This window comes from Crocodylus porosus, unplaced genomic scaffold, assembly GCF_001723895.1.
Source record: "Crocodylus porosus isolate Cpor-Errol unplaced genomic scaffold, CroPor_comp1, whole genome shotgun sequence".
Lineage (NCBI taxonomy): Eukaryota > Metazoa > Chordata > Crocodylia > Crocodylidae > Crocodylus > Crocodylus porosus.
The window spans coordinates 27,271,434-27,287,057 of NW_017728951.1; the positions used below are offsets into that span (position 1 = coordinate 27,271,434).

The window sequence follows — 15,624 nt, forward strand, 5'->3', positions numbered from 1 at the left end:
AGAATGATGTCCTGGGATTTGCTTGAGAATCATCTATGGATGCAAGCCAGTGTTTTGCTCGCTTTACTAGCTGCAGCACCACACTGAAGGCTTATGTTCATCTTGTGGTCAACTATGACCCCCAAGTCCCTTTCATCTGTAATGCTAACCAGCATAGCACTACTGAGCCTATAAGCATGTTGCAGGTTTTTCCTCCCAAGGTGGAGAACCTTGCATTTTTCGGTGTTGAATAAGGTGATTACAATCATATTTGCCTGTTTTTTGAAGTGTATATCTCTTAACTTTGCCATGTAGGACAAAATTCGTTAACTGATTTTCAAAGGGGTTGTGGACCTGCAAATCTTGCTGACTTAAAATGGAATGAGGTGTGAGTTAACATGTCTAGAAATTGGGCTGTTATAGAATGTACATAGAGACAGTGAAATCAACCACACATAATAGTGCCTAATCCATAAATATTTAAAAAGAAAGAAAAAGACAAGAAAGATTCCTTTAAATCTCTTTTATTTTTAGTAATTGTAGGTGTTACTTATAATGATAAGAAAGAAAACGTTGCCAAAAAAGCATTTGAGGCTTTCTGGTAAATTATTGTACCCATCAAAATACAACACACTTGTATTGTGGGTCCTACAATATTAATCCTAAAAGTACCTTCATTTTGTGGGTTTCATCCTCTCTACTGTTTGAAATATGTAAATGAAGTAGTAAATGAAAAGCTCAAAATTACCAACAAGAGATGATCACAGCTATAATCAACAAGTAAAGTAGGAAAACCCTTAACTTAATTTATTTACTAGGAAAAAGTAAAACTGATAGCATCTGCTTTAACCCCAAATTAATAATTTAAAAAAACCTAATCAACTAGCCAACCAATCAAACAAGCCAAATAAAAGTGAATATCTCACAGTTAAGTAGTGAAAGTTTTGTTTATGTTACTTAGCACTTCTGTGTTCTCAGTTTCTATATTTCTCTAAATGTAATGATTTAACAGAGGGGCACGTCTCCTTAAATGATAGAAGATTCTGACTTTCCATTGCACTCATCACTGGTGTTGTTGCTTTAGTTGTCTAATAGTTTTCCTTGTAATGACTTTTCCCTACAGCTTGGAGATGCTATAATTGAAATTGCTAGTAATGTGATGTTGGTAGATGACCATGTGTTATGGATGGCACAAAATGAAGAGAAAGCATGTACCAGAATTGTACAGTGTGTGGAGCACATTGCAAGTCAGATGCTGACCAGTAATACTCAAGTTATTTCAAAGGTATCTCATAAATTTACAACACTTTTTGTTGGGATGTATTTTCTATCATGGTTTCTTTACCAATTTGCATATATGCTTAAGTTTAGTAGAAGACTGCAAATTTTACATTATGTTACTGATTGTCAAAAAGGACACTTATAGGGACTATCACTTATGTTTTCCTCTAAGACATACTACTACAATAATAAATATTCACTATATCAGTCATTGGTGATTATGCAACTATAGGATAATATTCACTTCATTTGTAGGTTGGCCCTCACTGTGGTATCTGGGTCCATTTTAGAAAGATTTGAATTGTGTAAATTAAGAGTTCCCACAAGAGAAAAAACAATACACTCCTTTGTTGTCTGCAACTTTTAATGTGGCTGTCAGATACAATTCTAGATGTTATTAGCTTAAGCCATTTAGGTAGACCTGGCCAAAAAGGTGCATCTTACAGTTCTTTAGAAAGGTAGTAAGTTTTGTGCTTGAGCTTTTTTCTGTAGAGAGTAAATTGTAGAAGCTTGAAACTTCAACTAGGAATGCTCCATAGCTTCCCTTTAGGGATGATCAGCACTCTATACCATAAGGCTAAATACAGATGTTCAAAAGCCCCTGGTAGAAGCGCTCTAACTTATCTCACTTTACTCAAAGTGCAGTAAGTTAGATTGGGGCCAACTGAACAGACATTTGCTGTTCAGTGGTGGGGAGGGGCTTTCACACCTGCACACCTCCCAGAGCATCCTCTTTCCCCAGACCCACTCCCTTGCCAGCTAGCTACTGTCAGCAGTTGCTGGGGAGGAAGTGGGGAGAAGAGGGGAAACAGCCCCCCACAACTTTCTGGCTGGGACCTTGGGGTGGGGGAGACAATCAGGGAGGCTTAGCTTGCATGGGAGATGCACCCTGGACTCTTTCCCCTGCTGCCCCTCCCAATGCTGCAGGGCTAGAGAGGCTATGGGAATAGACAGAAACTCCCTTCCCCTGCCACACTAGGCATGTGGGCCTGGGATCAAAATCTATTACTGGCTTGAGTCAGCTACAGCTGGGAGATGTGGCCAGTGCTCAGGCAGAGCAAACAAGCTCAGTCTGAGGCTAGCGTGTAGCCCTGAACAATATCACCTGGGACAGCAGCAGTTGTGCTCTAAGTTAACACTCAAGAATGGATCTAGACGTTTGATAAAGTCCTTTAACAGAAAATACTTTAGGGCAGTACACATCTATCCAGGATTAACTTAGCGTGTGAGTTACCATTTATAAAAAGCACTTTATTTTCCAGGAACTTCTGGTCTGTTACGACTCCAACTCATGGGTGGCCAACTCCATGCATGGCACTAGTGGTACAGGCAATTTGTGTGTGTGGCACATGGCAGATTGGGGATGGAGCAAGAAGAACAATGGCAGATAGGGCAAGAAATATAAAACAGAGTAACAGATTGGGCAGATTGCACAGGGCAGGAACAGGAAGCAAAGTAGAAGATTTGGCAGGGGAAGGATGTTAGAGTGGCACTCAGGGAGACTGGAGGGCTAATTTATGGTACTCCTGCCAAAAAAAATGTTGGCCCCCACTGCTCCAAGTTATAACAAGAGCGGGTCTGTTGGTAAGAACATCTGGTTTATTTTAAATGTCATTACAAATGTTATTTAAAATGCCATAGGTCGTACTTGTCCCTACTTTAGGTGCATGTTATCATTCCTATCCAAAGTAATTTTGTTTACACAAAATGTAGATATATGTCCCTAACCTATTTGCTGTCCTTTAGCTTTTTTCTTCTTATAGTTTTCTGTACGAGAATTGGAATACAGTTGAGTATAGCTTACAAATAAACAAAGCTGTGGAGTTTCATATATAGTCTCACGCAGTACTAAACAACTTCTGTTCCTTTTGGAGTTTAGCCAGCAAGCAATTAGCCAGTAAACTGCTTCACTGAAAATGCAGTAGTTTCTTTCAACAGAGTAAAACTGCACAAAGCTCGTGGACATTAGCTTTAGATGTAATCTCTGTAAAATTAAATCTGCTGCTAAATGTATCAGTAGTAAACCATGGCCAACACCCAATGCCTCTGGGGAGGCTTAAAAACACCCTGATGTATATAGCTGAAAAAGTAATGGGTGGGGAGCAGTGCAGCAGGATGGGAGCAACCAGCAAAGCCCAGAAGCATAGGAAATACCCATAATAGAAAATAGGCATAGCTACACCTAGACCATACCCGACCAGTTACTGTTCAACCTTCCTGAACATTTCCAGTGATGGTAAGTCCACAACTCCCCTAGGCAGTCTATTCCACTGCCTCACTATTTTAACAGTGAAGAAGGTTTTCTGAATATCCAATCTAAATTTACTTTGTTGCAACTTCAAGCCATTGGTCCTTGTCCTCCATTCGGTGGCAAGAGAGAAAAGGTGGTTTTCTTCTTCTTCATGGCAGCCCTTCAACATTTGAAGGGTGTTATCATGTCCCCTCTTAAGTGCATTTGCACAAGCTGAACATGCCTAGTTCCTTCAGCCTCTCCTCATACGACTTGCCTTCCAAGCCCTTGATCATCTTTTTTGCCCACCTCTGGACCCCCTCTAATTTCTCCATGTCTTTTTAAAAACGTGGAACCCAGAGCTGCATGCAGTACTCCATATGAGGCCTATCCAGTGCCTAGTAGGGAGGCACTACCACCTTTCATGTCTAACACCTACTGCTTTTGTTGATGCAGCCCAAACTTAGATTCGTCTTTTGTGTGGCTGCATCACACTGCAGGCTTGTATTGAGTTTGTGGGCTATGAAGGTTCCCAAGTCTTATTCTCTAGTACTACCATCCATCCAACTGTCCTTCATTTTATATTTTTATGTTTTTGAATATTCCTCCCTAGATGTAGCACCTTGCATTTGTCTGCACTGAACTTCATCCTGTTTATTCTAGCTCAACTTTCCAATATGTTGAGAACCCTTTGAATTATGCTCACATCCTCCAATACATTCTCAATCTTTTCCAGTTTCACATCTTCCGCAAACTTGCTCAAGGAGCTTTCTGTGCCAGCATCCAAGCTAAGCTAGCTCTTACAAGCAAGCTCAGGCATTAGGACCAGGGTTAGGGTAGTCCAATCCACAGATCAGAGTTAGATCCTAAGCAGAAACTGAAGTCAGTAGCTGAGAATCGGTAATCAGGACAGGGACTGGAGAATGGGCAGGACCTGGGAATCAGACAGGAACTGGATATGAGAGGTAGGCAGCAACCAGTGTAGGTGCTGATGATTAGGCTTGGAAGGAGGGATGTGATGTGGAGACGAAACTAAATCTTAGTGGGATTACTCACAGTCCAAAGGAAACATGGTGATATTTTTCCCTATGTATACATAAGAGAGAGAGTATACCCAATGCATAATTTATTCTACTGATTTCCTTCAAAATGTATTTTTCAATTTTTGACAGGTGTCTCTTAATATTGCTCTGGAGGCCTTTGTGATCAAACCATCAAGCTTCATAGGAATGACTTGCACAGCCTTTCAGAAAATATCTGCAAATTCAGACAGGTCATTAATCCGTGATGTGGGGAGTTGGGAAGCAGTTTATCACCCGGACCAGTACCTAAATTTTAAATGTAATACTGGCAACCTCAGTGGTTCCTTGGTGAATTTTTCTACCAAGGTAAGTGATACAAATGATTAATATAACTGACCATATAAATGTTTTCATTTGTGTTTTCAAGTAGAGTTCTAATTGGATTGCTGCAGAAATGAAGTTGATAATATAAATTGTGTCATTTTTTTAAAAAAAAGTGTTGTCAAATGATTAACAGAAGATGAAAATGTAACTTCCTGTTGGCCTTAACAATATAATTTTGAGTATCATAACAATGCTTATTTTACTTCTGTGTGTTTTGTTGTGTAGATAAGCCTCAATATTGATTAAATGTTGTCATGCATGACATAAAATACATTGTATAAACAGAGGTAATTTTTATGAATATGTGTGAGCCATCTTCAAGTTGGTGGGAAGGGTATGATTTAGGAAAGAGTTCTTGGGTGAGTTAAGATTGTAAAGAATGTGACATTCTTAAGATTATCATTTTTACTTCCACTAAATTGTTACACTCTTATCTCTAAAACTGGATATAATAGAACAGTGTTACCTTGGAGTTCTGGAGTAGCCCAAGGAAAACAGTAATAAATAAGCCTCTTAATAGAATTCATTATTATTATCAAATAATGAAGTGGAACAATTAAATTTTGATCTAGCAGGAAATAGAATTTTGCATTTGGTTGAGCGTGTTATTAGATTCAAGTGTTCTAAGGTTGAATTTCTGTTATCCTTCAACGTGATCTTATTTTAATAGGCTTATTTCATAAAATATTTAGTACTCTAAAATGAAACTTTTCTGGGTAAAACTACTAGCTTATTGAACTTTGAGAGCATTTTGATTGCAGTTATTTTCCCCCTTCTGCCTTTTAATCATTTGTATGAATTATGTAATGTTCATGCTGTGCTAAAGGGAGTTCTCAGGAGCCCCTTAGAATTTTTAAAGGAAAAATCCTGTCACCAAACTGAAGGGAAAATTGGAAAAATTACTTTCCTTTTATGTAGTTTATCCCCTCTTTGGACATTATCAAGCCATGTATTCAAAGGGTGACCTATAAAAATGTTTCTGGTTTTGAAGAAGGATTTAACTCTTGAAATTTATGTCATGGAACCAATTGCAGGTACACTGAAACAGCAAGTGTGTATATGTATGGTGAGAGAGCCTCATATCTAGTTTCAGTGAGTGAAAATCCATTGTTTTAAACTGCAGGGGCAACAGGTTTTTTATACTACTCTTTAGATCCCTATTGTTCTATTATTATAACCAAATGTAAGATTTCATCAGGAATGTACTGTTGATACCAAAGAAGTCTTGCAAATCAAGCAAGGGTTCCTTAAAAGGAAACTGTTAAGTTTTTATTTCATAACTTTATAATACATTTTTCTTCTTACTGGTATTTATAAGAACTCCTTGAAAATGAAACCATTTCCTTAGACACATTTCCCTCTTCCAACACATATGAAAAATATTTTTCACATGAGTGCTGGACTGTTGGAATCTATCATCCATTTCTAGAAGAAAAGACCATTGAAGCATTTGTTTAAAAAATGGCAGATTCTGTAAACAGATAAAAAAAAACCCAGAGTGAATTTCTGACCCTACTTACTTTGACAGTCCATTTAAGCTGTATACTGATATGTTCAAAGATTGTAGTTTGGCACAAATCACGCATTATAGGAAGAACAACAATGACCTCTCTATATAGCATATAAAGTTACATTATGCTTCGCATTCTTATTCCATGTTTTTACTCACTCATAGCATTGAGGAACTTTCACCTTTTGAGTTAAATTTTCCAAACTTGGTGACTACCAACAGGTGAACATTCAATGAGCTTTAGTTAAAGTGCCTCCACCACCATTTTGAAGCATGGGGATGCTGATGCATGAGATGCAGAGACTGCTGGAGGTGTGCTAATTAGCGTGATCTGACAGACTTGATTAATTCTGTTCTGGTGCACTGTAATTACAGTGTGTTGGAGCAGCCTCCCTGCATGTCTATAGGCATCCACTTTGAGGACAGCAATCAGTTATTTAACTGGTGATGTACAAAATGAACACCACATGAACATTGTGCAGCCATCTTTATATTATGGCAAATGGTAACCACTTACCTCTTGTTCATCTTCTGTTTCTTCCCCCATTGTGAAGTTCCATCTGTGCTTCTGGCCTTGAGTCAATAGAGGGCAATAGAATTAAATAGTTATAATTGTCTGCTAATAAGGATTCCTTCTGCTACAACACTACTTGAGGGAATTGAGAGATTGCTTTCAAATCTACATGATGTATAGAAAGGAAACCCTCAGGGGTTGAATATACATGGAAAATCATGATAGAAATAAAAAATAATGCTTTACTTTTTAGCACGCAAAGTAATTTTGGACTATATTAGATAGCATGAGAGAAGTGAGTTCATTAAGTAGATTATTACCTATCAAGAATGTGTGCATAAATTTATAAATATTATAGCAACATGTTAATGCAGTTTATAGTTAGATTAGGTGGCAACGTCCTTGTATTTTCACTAGGTTATTTCTGAAATCTCTAAAAATTTACTCATCTTAAAGTTAACATGCAAGTATACATGCTGAGTAAATTTTGGTTTTCATTTTTGTCTGAAGAGCAAGATGTTTTCATAAATTGGCTTTTCCCTTATGCTTGCAGGTTAAATAATACTTTTTCATTTTGTTTTAAACAATGGGCTATAGTTTACCTCTCATGTAATTTCTATCTGCAAATATGTGGTAGTCAATTTTCTGGCCCCACTGTCCAGATAAGTGGTATGGGGCCATAACCTGTGGGTGGGGTGGGTCTATGGGCCAGATCCAGAGTGGGGTCAGTGTGCAGGGTAGGTCCACAGGTGTGATCCCATTCACTGGCCCAGCCCTGTGCATAGGATCCAGGTGTGCCTCAACCCTGCCTACTGTCTAGGCTCTGAGCACAAGGTAGGTATAACATACAGATTTAGTTGTCTGGTTGTGTTTTGTACTTTTTAAAGCTATACGTAACTATGAAAGACGCAAGAAAATGGAGCATCTGAGCCAGAGTTTTTTCATTAAGTTTGACCATCTTAAATTTGAAATGAATGTTTAATGTTATACTTGATTCTTTAGAATATTTCATTTCAGTTCAATATTCTTTGAACATTAATTACAGCTGGATAATAGGGCTGTGCGAAGCTTCGGTCCCTGATTCGATTCAGCGGACATTTGGCCCAATTCGGTGGCCAAATCTCTGAATCTGAATTGAATCAGAAGATCTTTTAATCTCCCTGAATCGATTCAGAAGCCTCTGAATCAATTCGGAGAGATGCAGACATTCAGCGATTCAGACATAGAGACAGCTTTAAATGTTTTTTTTATATATCTCTAGGTATCAGGGGCTCATGATCCCTTCAGTGCTGGGGCTTATGGAGCATCCCACAGAAGCACAGGGGGTTCCCCAGTATGCTTGACAGCAGACCCCGAAGTGGACCAGAAGCACTTCCGGGTCTACCAGGGAGTGTCCTGCCCCCCCCCATGCCCCTCCCAGCTCAGCGACTGGTGCTTCCTGGGTCTGGGGGGGGCACCTGGGGTCCCCCTGTGGCCGATCGCTGGGCCAGGTGGGTGCAGGGGAGGGTCCCCCATGCATTCCCTGGCAGACCCAGAAGTGGACCATGACTACTTCCAGTCAACTTCTGGGTTTGCTGCCAAGTACACTGGAGAACCCCACCACGCTGCTGTGGGAAGCTCCATCCACCCCAGCACTGCAGTGATCATGAGCTGTGCCTGCTATCTCAAGGTATGTAGAAAAAACTTTTAAACCTGTGCCTGTGTCCAAATCGCTGATTCACTGAATCAGCATTGAATCGTCAGATTCGGATTCGGCCGAATCAAATCGGGGACAGTGATTTGAATTAGTGGATTGAATCACTGTCCCTGATTTGAGCCAAATCTGAATCGAGTAGGGCCCATTCCGAACACCCCTACTGGATAACTAAAGAAAAAGAGACAAATATTGCAACTATTTTTATTTGCTTCTTGACAGTAAAAGTGTTTTCTTCCTCAGAATTGTCTGAAGGAACAGAACCATGATTTTGGCTCAAAAGTGGGCCAGAAGTGTCCAGATCTCTGGAGATTTTCAAATTCATATTTCCTGGTTAGCAAGCATAAACAATGCTAAGCGTCTTAGATGACCAATTGTATGATGAATTAAAAATAGTGAATAAACAAGCAGTAGCTACAGTAAGTAAGTAAATTTTAAACAATTTATTGATATACACTGGATACATTGGCATACACTATTTCAATTATCAGTCCATAATATTTGGAGTCTGTTTTTAAACTGTATGCAAATAGAGAAATAGTATTAATTTATTAAGTTTATTGTGTATAGTTTGGTCCGTTCTGGTTTTTAATGCAAGAGAAACCTAAAAAGGCACGATGTACTGAATATTGTGTCAAACCAGTAACAAAGAATGAATTATAATACCATATTTACTCAAAGAGAAGATGGCTAATTATAAGACAACTATAAGACTATTATAAATTTATTATAATTTTCCAAGTATTGAATCTAATTATTGGAGGTTTGTCTTGAATTCGTACTTTCAGTTCTGTAGCAGTGGGAAGGGGACATCTGGGGAGTCAGGTAGCCCTTTGCTGTCTGCTTCCCCTTAACTTTTTTCCCTGGCAGCCCCTTCTCCCTCTTCTTACTATCAGACCCTGCTCTGTCTGCATACATGGAAGTGAGGAGCAAATCTGAAAATAATAATGTTGAAATTAAACATGGATGTAGCAATTTGCATGTAGTACCCCTAATATAGTTCATCCAGAATTGATGCCTTTACCTTTTTTTGAAACTGCTGGAAGTTTTAGCACAGGTACTCCATAAACAGACTTTTGAGATGCACTTTGGTACCTAATTATTTGTAGCACGAAGAACAAATCAGTTCTGAATTAAATTCTAAATTTCGACTGAGCAGAGATCAGTCATTATCACCAGCAAGTACCCTACCTCCCAGACTCATCAGTCTGGGGCTTCAGATACTCCCATATTCATGGCAGGCATGCTGTGTGCAAGCCCTAACCCCAGAGGCCTTGGAGTTCAGATGCCCCCTAATCCTGCTTGCCCCTAGCCAAAAGGTTGAAGGAGCAAGCTAGGGGGAAAGCCCAAAAGTAATCCTACATCACCATAAAATGTGTAGCTGAGATCCTTAAATTTGGAGGTATTTGTAGACTTTCACAGGAGTCAGCCTGCCCACAATGCAAGAAACAGGCCTTCACCCTCTAACTATACTTGTGTCCATTCAAGGCCAAGAAGATGGTAGGTCTGGTTGATCATGTTATCTCCCCTGCCAGGTATATATGTAGCACAAACTATGCGTAATGCATACATGAATTCAAAGCAAAAGGCTTGTGAACACAGTTCATTGGGCTGGGCCCTACTAGAGTCCAGAGCATTTCAAGTCATGATGACTCCACAGCTCAGCACTGCTCAGTATGTGTGTGTATTCCAGCTATCCTCCCCTTCTCCCTGAAGGATTCATGTACTAATTAGCCCTCACTCATGACTGGAACCAGATATTCTTGTCACAAGTTCTGGGATGCTCCAAAAATTCATATGCAGTCAAAGTGCAGGGCAATTTCATCCAGCTTTCACCTCATGGAGGGTGGGACCACATTAATCATAAGCACCAGACTGACAGAAGGAACAACAGAGCGATACTGGGTGAACTGTATGCAAGGTTATGGCTCACCATGACTAGAAAAACTGTTGGGAGTGAGGAGGACTGCACTTAATGGGCACTACTGTATGCCTTATTCAGATGGGCTACACCAAGGGTTTTCAACTGGTGGTAAGTGTACCCTTGGGGGTACTTTGGAAGGCCCCAGGACCACAGCAGGGGTGTGGAGAAGCTGATGGCACTTTTGGTTTTGCTAGCGCACAGGGGATCCCTCTCTTCCCCCTCCAACCCCCTCCTCATCAACCATCCGCTGGGGGTACCCCGAACAAGAAGGGTTAAAAACCCCTGGGCTACACTAACCTGTTCTTGTGATAGATTCCCATCAGCATGTTTGCCCAATGTGGGCCATGAATTTTGTAGTCATGCTTAGAGTTGGCTGCATTAATCAGCTTCATAGTTTTTCCCCATGCTAACTGGTGGCGGTGGAGAAACCTTGTCTTGTATTCAAGTAAATATGGTAGTTAAATGAAAGTAAGGATAAACAAAAGAGTAAACAGTAATTCACAGAAGTTGTGGAGATATAGTGCATCAAATCTGATGGAAGTATATTAAAATTATCACCAAGTTCCATTCTTTTGGGAAAAACATGAAATGTTTTCAACATCTCCCAGATCCAACTGCTCTTCCTGTCTGAGGCACAGATCTTTAATTAAATATGAGTTTTAACTTGACAGTATTTTCTATAAAGTCAATCATGGCACATGGTCAAGGCAAAAGAAATCAAGCGCCTAACAGCTAGAGCCAAATATAATGAAGGTAGGCACTGTGGAAATTGCCCCTTACAGCTTTTAACCATTATCATCCTCAAATCCTATTAATATTAGAGACCTGTAAAATCAATAGTTACATGATTAAGTCACGCTCAGGAAAGCGTTTAAGTTTGACTTCAGACTTAGGAGAAAGTAAAGCATGGGAACCATAAACCTGTGCATGCATGTGCATTAGAGGTGGAGAGAGGGTTTTTTGTTTGTTTTGTTTTGTTTTTGCCAAGTTCCAGATTAAAGAACTTCCACCACTGTTCATTATTCATTATGCAGCACCAGAATTACAGCTTCTGATTCTTTTGGCTTCTGTTTGGCCATTGTCTTAACACATGGTCCCAGGCTGCATTCTGTCTCCTGTTCTGGCTGACTTCGATACTATGAAGGTACCACAACAAGTGATAAATTAAGATGAGAATTCCAGCATGTATGGGGGCCAGCTTGTGAGATTTCAGTGCCAGTTTCATTTGAACCCAATTTCTAGTCCTCATTCAGCCTCAGAGCTGAAAAGTAATTTAAATCTTGTCTGTGTCCAGACTGATTCTCTAACCCTACTGTAGTGTGTAAAATATATTAGTTAAATATTTAGCCCTTTCATACTATGATTAAAGTTGCATTAGCAGGAAACATTTTTCCAAAAACCTCCTTTCTTAACAGTCAAGTTTGTAACATGTGCAGGGTCATCAAGTTCACATTCATAAATAAACTTTGCAGAAAGCTTCCTTTTTTTTTTCCTGAGAGGTCTTAGTTTAATTTAAAGCTCATTCTGCATACAAAAACCACAGCAGAAATCCTTACCTTCCTTTGGCATTCACCTTACACAAAGGCAAATAATTGATTTAATGTTCCAGAGGTGCAACTCATATAAAAAAATGTAAAATGCTTTGTTTTTTACAATTCAAGTTAAGTATATTGTACTCTACATGTTGCTTTTAGCTTTTCAATTCTGTTTATTTCATATATTTTTCAGAGCAAGAGTGGCCTTTTGATTTGTCAGTTTGCATTATGGGAGATGGCCATCTGGTAAAATGTTAAAAGTTGAATTGATATAACTTTAAATATGTCAACCAAAAAGAAATAGGCATGCATTTAAAAAAAAATTACCAAACCCTGATTACTTGTTTAAAATAAGATATGTTGAGATGATAAATAATTTTAATAGACCCGTTACCATAGTGAATTCTGGATTGAAAAGTATAAAAAAAACTCTGGGATGAGGAGAAAGGAATATAATACAGGTATTCCTGCCACCAAACAAACACTTATCTTGCAGCAGCAACAACTGCAGAAAGTAGAAAAAGCTCAAAAAGAAATTTTGAAAAGGCAAATTAATAGTTCCAGAAAACAGGACTTAAAATGAAAATGGCTTTCACTTTTTAATTCAGCATATCTGAAAAGTTCAGAAATATATAGATAATTAATTGTATCTATGTATAATTAACTTTCCTATTAATGCAAAACCTAATTATTATATAAAGAATTATTATTATTTATACTGTTTCAATACCAGAATATTTGATATGAGCAGTTAACCAACTATAGGTCTAAAAATGTTTTCATAATGTATTTTCACAAAACTAATTAGTTTTGACTTGGCTTTTGAAAAATTTCTCTTCCTCTGTTAGAACAAAGACATTTGGAAACTGTCCTTTCAGCTCTGTAATAGTTATATTCTAAAAATGGTTATTTTCCTTTTGTGGTTGCAATTTTCAGCCACATGTTTAGCCACATGTTTATGTCCCTATCTGATGTTTGTGAAGAATTCTGTGTTTTTAGACTTGAGGCACCCCTCCATAGATTCAAAGCATCCCTCAGTAAACTTTATGCACCCCTCAGTATGTGTCAGCTCTGTTTTCACTCTTTTTTGACTACAGAAAAGCAGTAGAGCAATTTATCTGTTGCAAAGAACTCACAAAGATAATGACAAGTCAGAATGATTTTAATACTGTGGATTCCTCTTTGGAAACCCTGCATTTAATTTGTGAATCACTTTTGCACACTTAACAGTCCTTATATTGCATGGCACATCACAGCATCCTTAAAAGGATCTCTTAAAAAGTTTTACTGACTTCAGTCCAGAATGCATTGATTAAAAACATACTGTTCATATGTAGCCAGAATGTGGATATACCTAAAATTTAGTTAGAATAAATACAAATAAAGAATTTAGAATTCAAGGAAAACCAAAATGTTGTGAAATACAGGAAAATATAATATGAAGTGATATCTTTCTTCTTTCCTCATAACTAGTAAATATTTTGTGGTACCTAGGATTGTGGATTCTGTTAAGTCAGTGTTCTAGCCAAATTTCCTAACCTGAAATTCTTTCAACATACAGATGGATATGATTTTGTTCACTTTTGCTTTAAATTTATTGCACCATTAAACAGTGATGTGTTTGGCTCCAGTTATAGTTGTACTTCAGCTACAGATGAAATGGTTCTCATGGAGCTCTTTGTGCATTTACACTACCTGCACATACAATACTACCTATAAAAGTCAAGATTTAACATGTGGTACCATACCACAGTAGCAGCACTGTGTTTAGACTAAGAGAGAAGTGTAGAATATCTGATATTAAAGTAATATTTAATAAAATGATTGGTAGACATAGGGTATATGCAAATGTAATACTTGGATTGACCAAACTGGCGTTACGCTGATCTAAGTGTTGATCTGTACAGACATTTGAGGAGATTAGATCAGACAAAAATGGCTGGTTTAATTTAATTTCTAAATTCATCTGAGGAGGTGCATTAACTTATATTGAGCATAGGTTAGACCAATCTACTGAACATCCGTACGCATTTGGAGTGTGGCCTCAGGGTTGGGAAAGCACAACCACTCACCCCAGCCCCAGGGCTGCACCTTTTTCTCTGCCCGCCCCCCATCCTGATTGTACTATTTTTAGCTCCCTGACCTCCCCACCCCTGGATGGACAACCCCCTCTGTGGATCTGCCAACCCCCAGACCCGCCAAAACTCCCCTTGAACCCACTAGCCCTTTCCAATTTCACCTGCCCCTCCCCCCCACCTTGACTTACTCAGATCATGTTCCCTAGTTAGCTGCATGACTGGCAAACATCTGCACAAGAGAGACCCACTCCATGATCATGTGGTTTAAAGAAAGTCTCATGATCAAAGATTGGGTCCAGGGAACCCATAAAGAATAAAAAAAGTTACAGTTCTCTAAGACACATTTATGTTAATGAATTTTCTGGATTACATTTTTAGGAAGAATGTCACATTATTTCTATTGCCAAATACTAATGAATCCTTTACATAGTTTCATAGTTTCACAGATGTTAGGGTCACAAGGGACCTATTATATCGTTAAGTCCGACCCCCTGCCCTGGGCAGGAAAGACTGCTGGGGTCAGAAACTAGCCAGATATCTGTCCAATCTCCTTTTAAGTGCCTCCAAGGAAGGGGTCAGCACCATTTCCCTTGAAAGTGTATTCCATATTTTGGCAACCCTCACTGTAAAGAATTTTTTCCTGATGTCCACTTTGAATTTGCTCTCTACCAGTTTGTGGCTATTATTTCTAGTTAGCCCTATAGGTGCTCTGGTAAACATTGTATCCCCTATTGCTGGCTCCCTCTGATGAGTTTGTAGGTGGCCATGACAACACCTGTCAGCCTCCTCTTGTGGAGGCTGAAGAGGTTCAGTCTCCCAATTGGTCCACATAGGGTTTTTTCTGTAGGCCTTTAACCAGATGAGTGGCCCTCCTCTGAACCCTCTCCAGGCCATCCACATCCCTCCTGAAATGCGGTGCCCAAAACTGGATGTGGTACTCCAGCTGCGGTCTGACCAATGCTGCATAGAGGGGAAGTATCATCTCTCTAGGCCTTTACTTATGTGAGAAAGGGTGCTGTTAGCTTTACTTCTTACCTCATCACACTGGTGACTCATTATCATTTTGGAGTCGACTACTACTCCAATATCCCTTTTCACAGTTGTGCTACCAGAATGGTACTTCCCAGGCTATAGGAGTATTGATGATTCTTCCTCCCAGGTGCAACACATGACATTTATCTGTGTTAAATTGCATCCTATTCTGTTCTGCCCATATCCCCAGCCGGTCCAAATCAGTCTGGATTCACCCCCTTCCATTTAATTTGTGTACCTCCCCCCATAGTTTGGTGTCATCAGCAAACTTGGACAGAGTGCTTTCTATTCCCTCATCCAAGTCACTAGTGAAGATATTGAATAGTAACAGTCCCAGGACAGAGCCTTGGGGGACTCTGCTGCCTACATTTCTCCAGGTAGAAACTGACCCATCCACCACCACTCTCTAGGTGCATCCCATAAGCCCGTTTTCTACCCACCA

General features: G+C 39.2%; 1 protein-coding gene across 3 annotated transcripts in view; it reads left to right on the forward strand.

The window, feature by feature from the left end:
- The window catches only part of LOC109324124 (adhesion G protein-coupled receptor A1-like), a 552,135-nt gene that overhangs the window by 315,188 nt on the left and 221,323 nt on the right, over nucleotides 1–15,624 (forward strand). For 2 of the 3 annotated variants that reach the window (XM_019556021.1, XM_019556022.1), the window contains 2 exons: nucleotides 1,103–1,264; nucleotides 4,663–4,878. In XM_019556021.1, the coding sequence (XP_019411566.1) occupies nucleotides 1,103–1,264; nucleotides 4,663–4,878 (378 nt within the window). Of the gene's footprint in view, nucleotides 1–1,102; nucleotides 1,265–4,662; nucleotides 4,879–15,624 lie in introns of those variants that run through there. The other variant, XM_019556023.1, reaches the window with a different exon arrangement.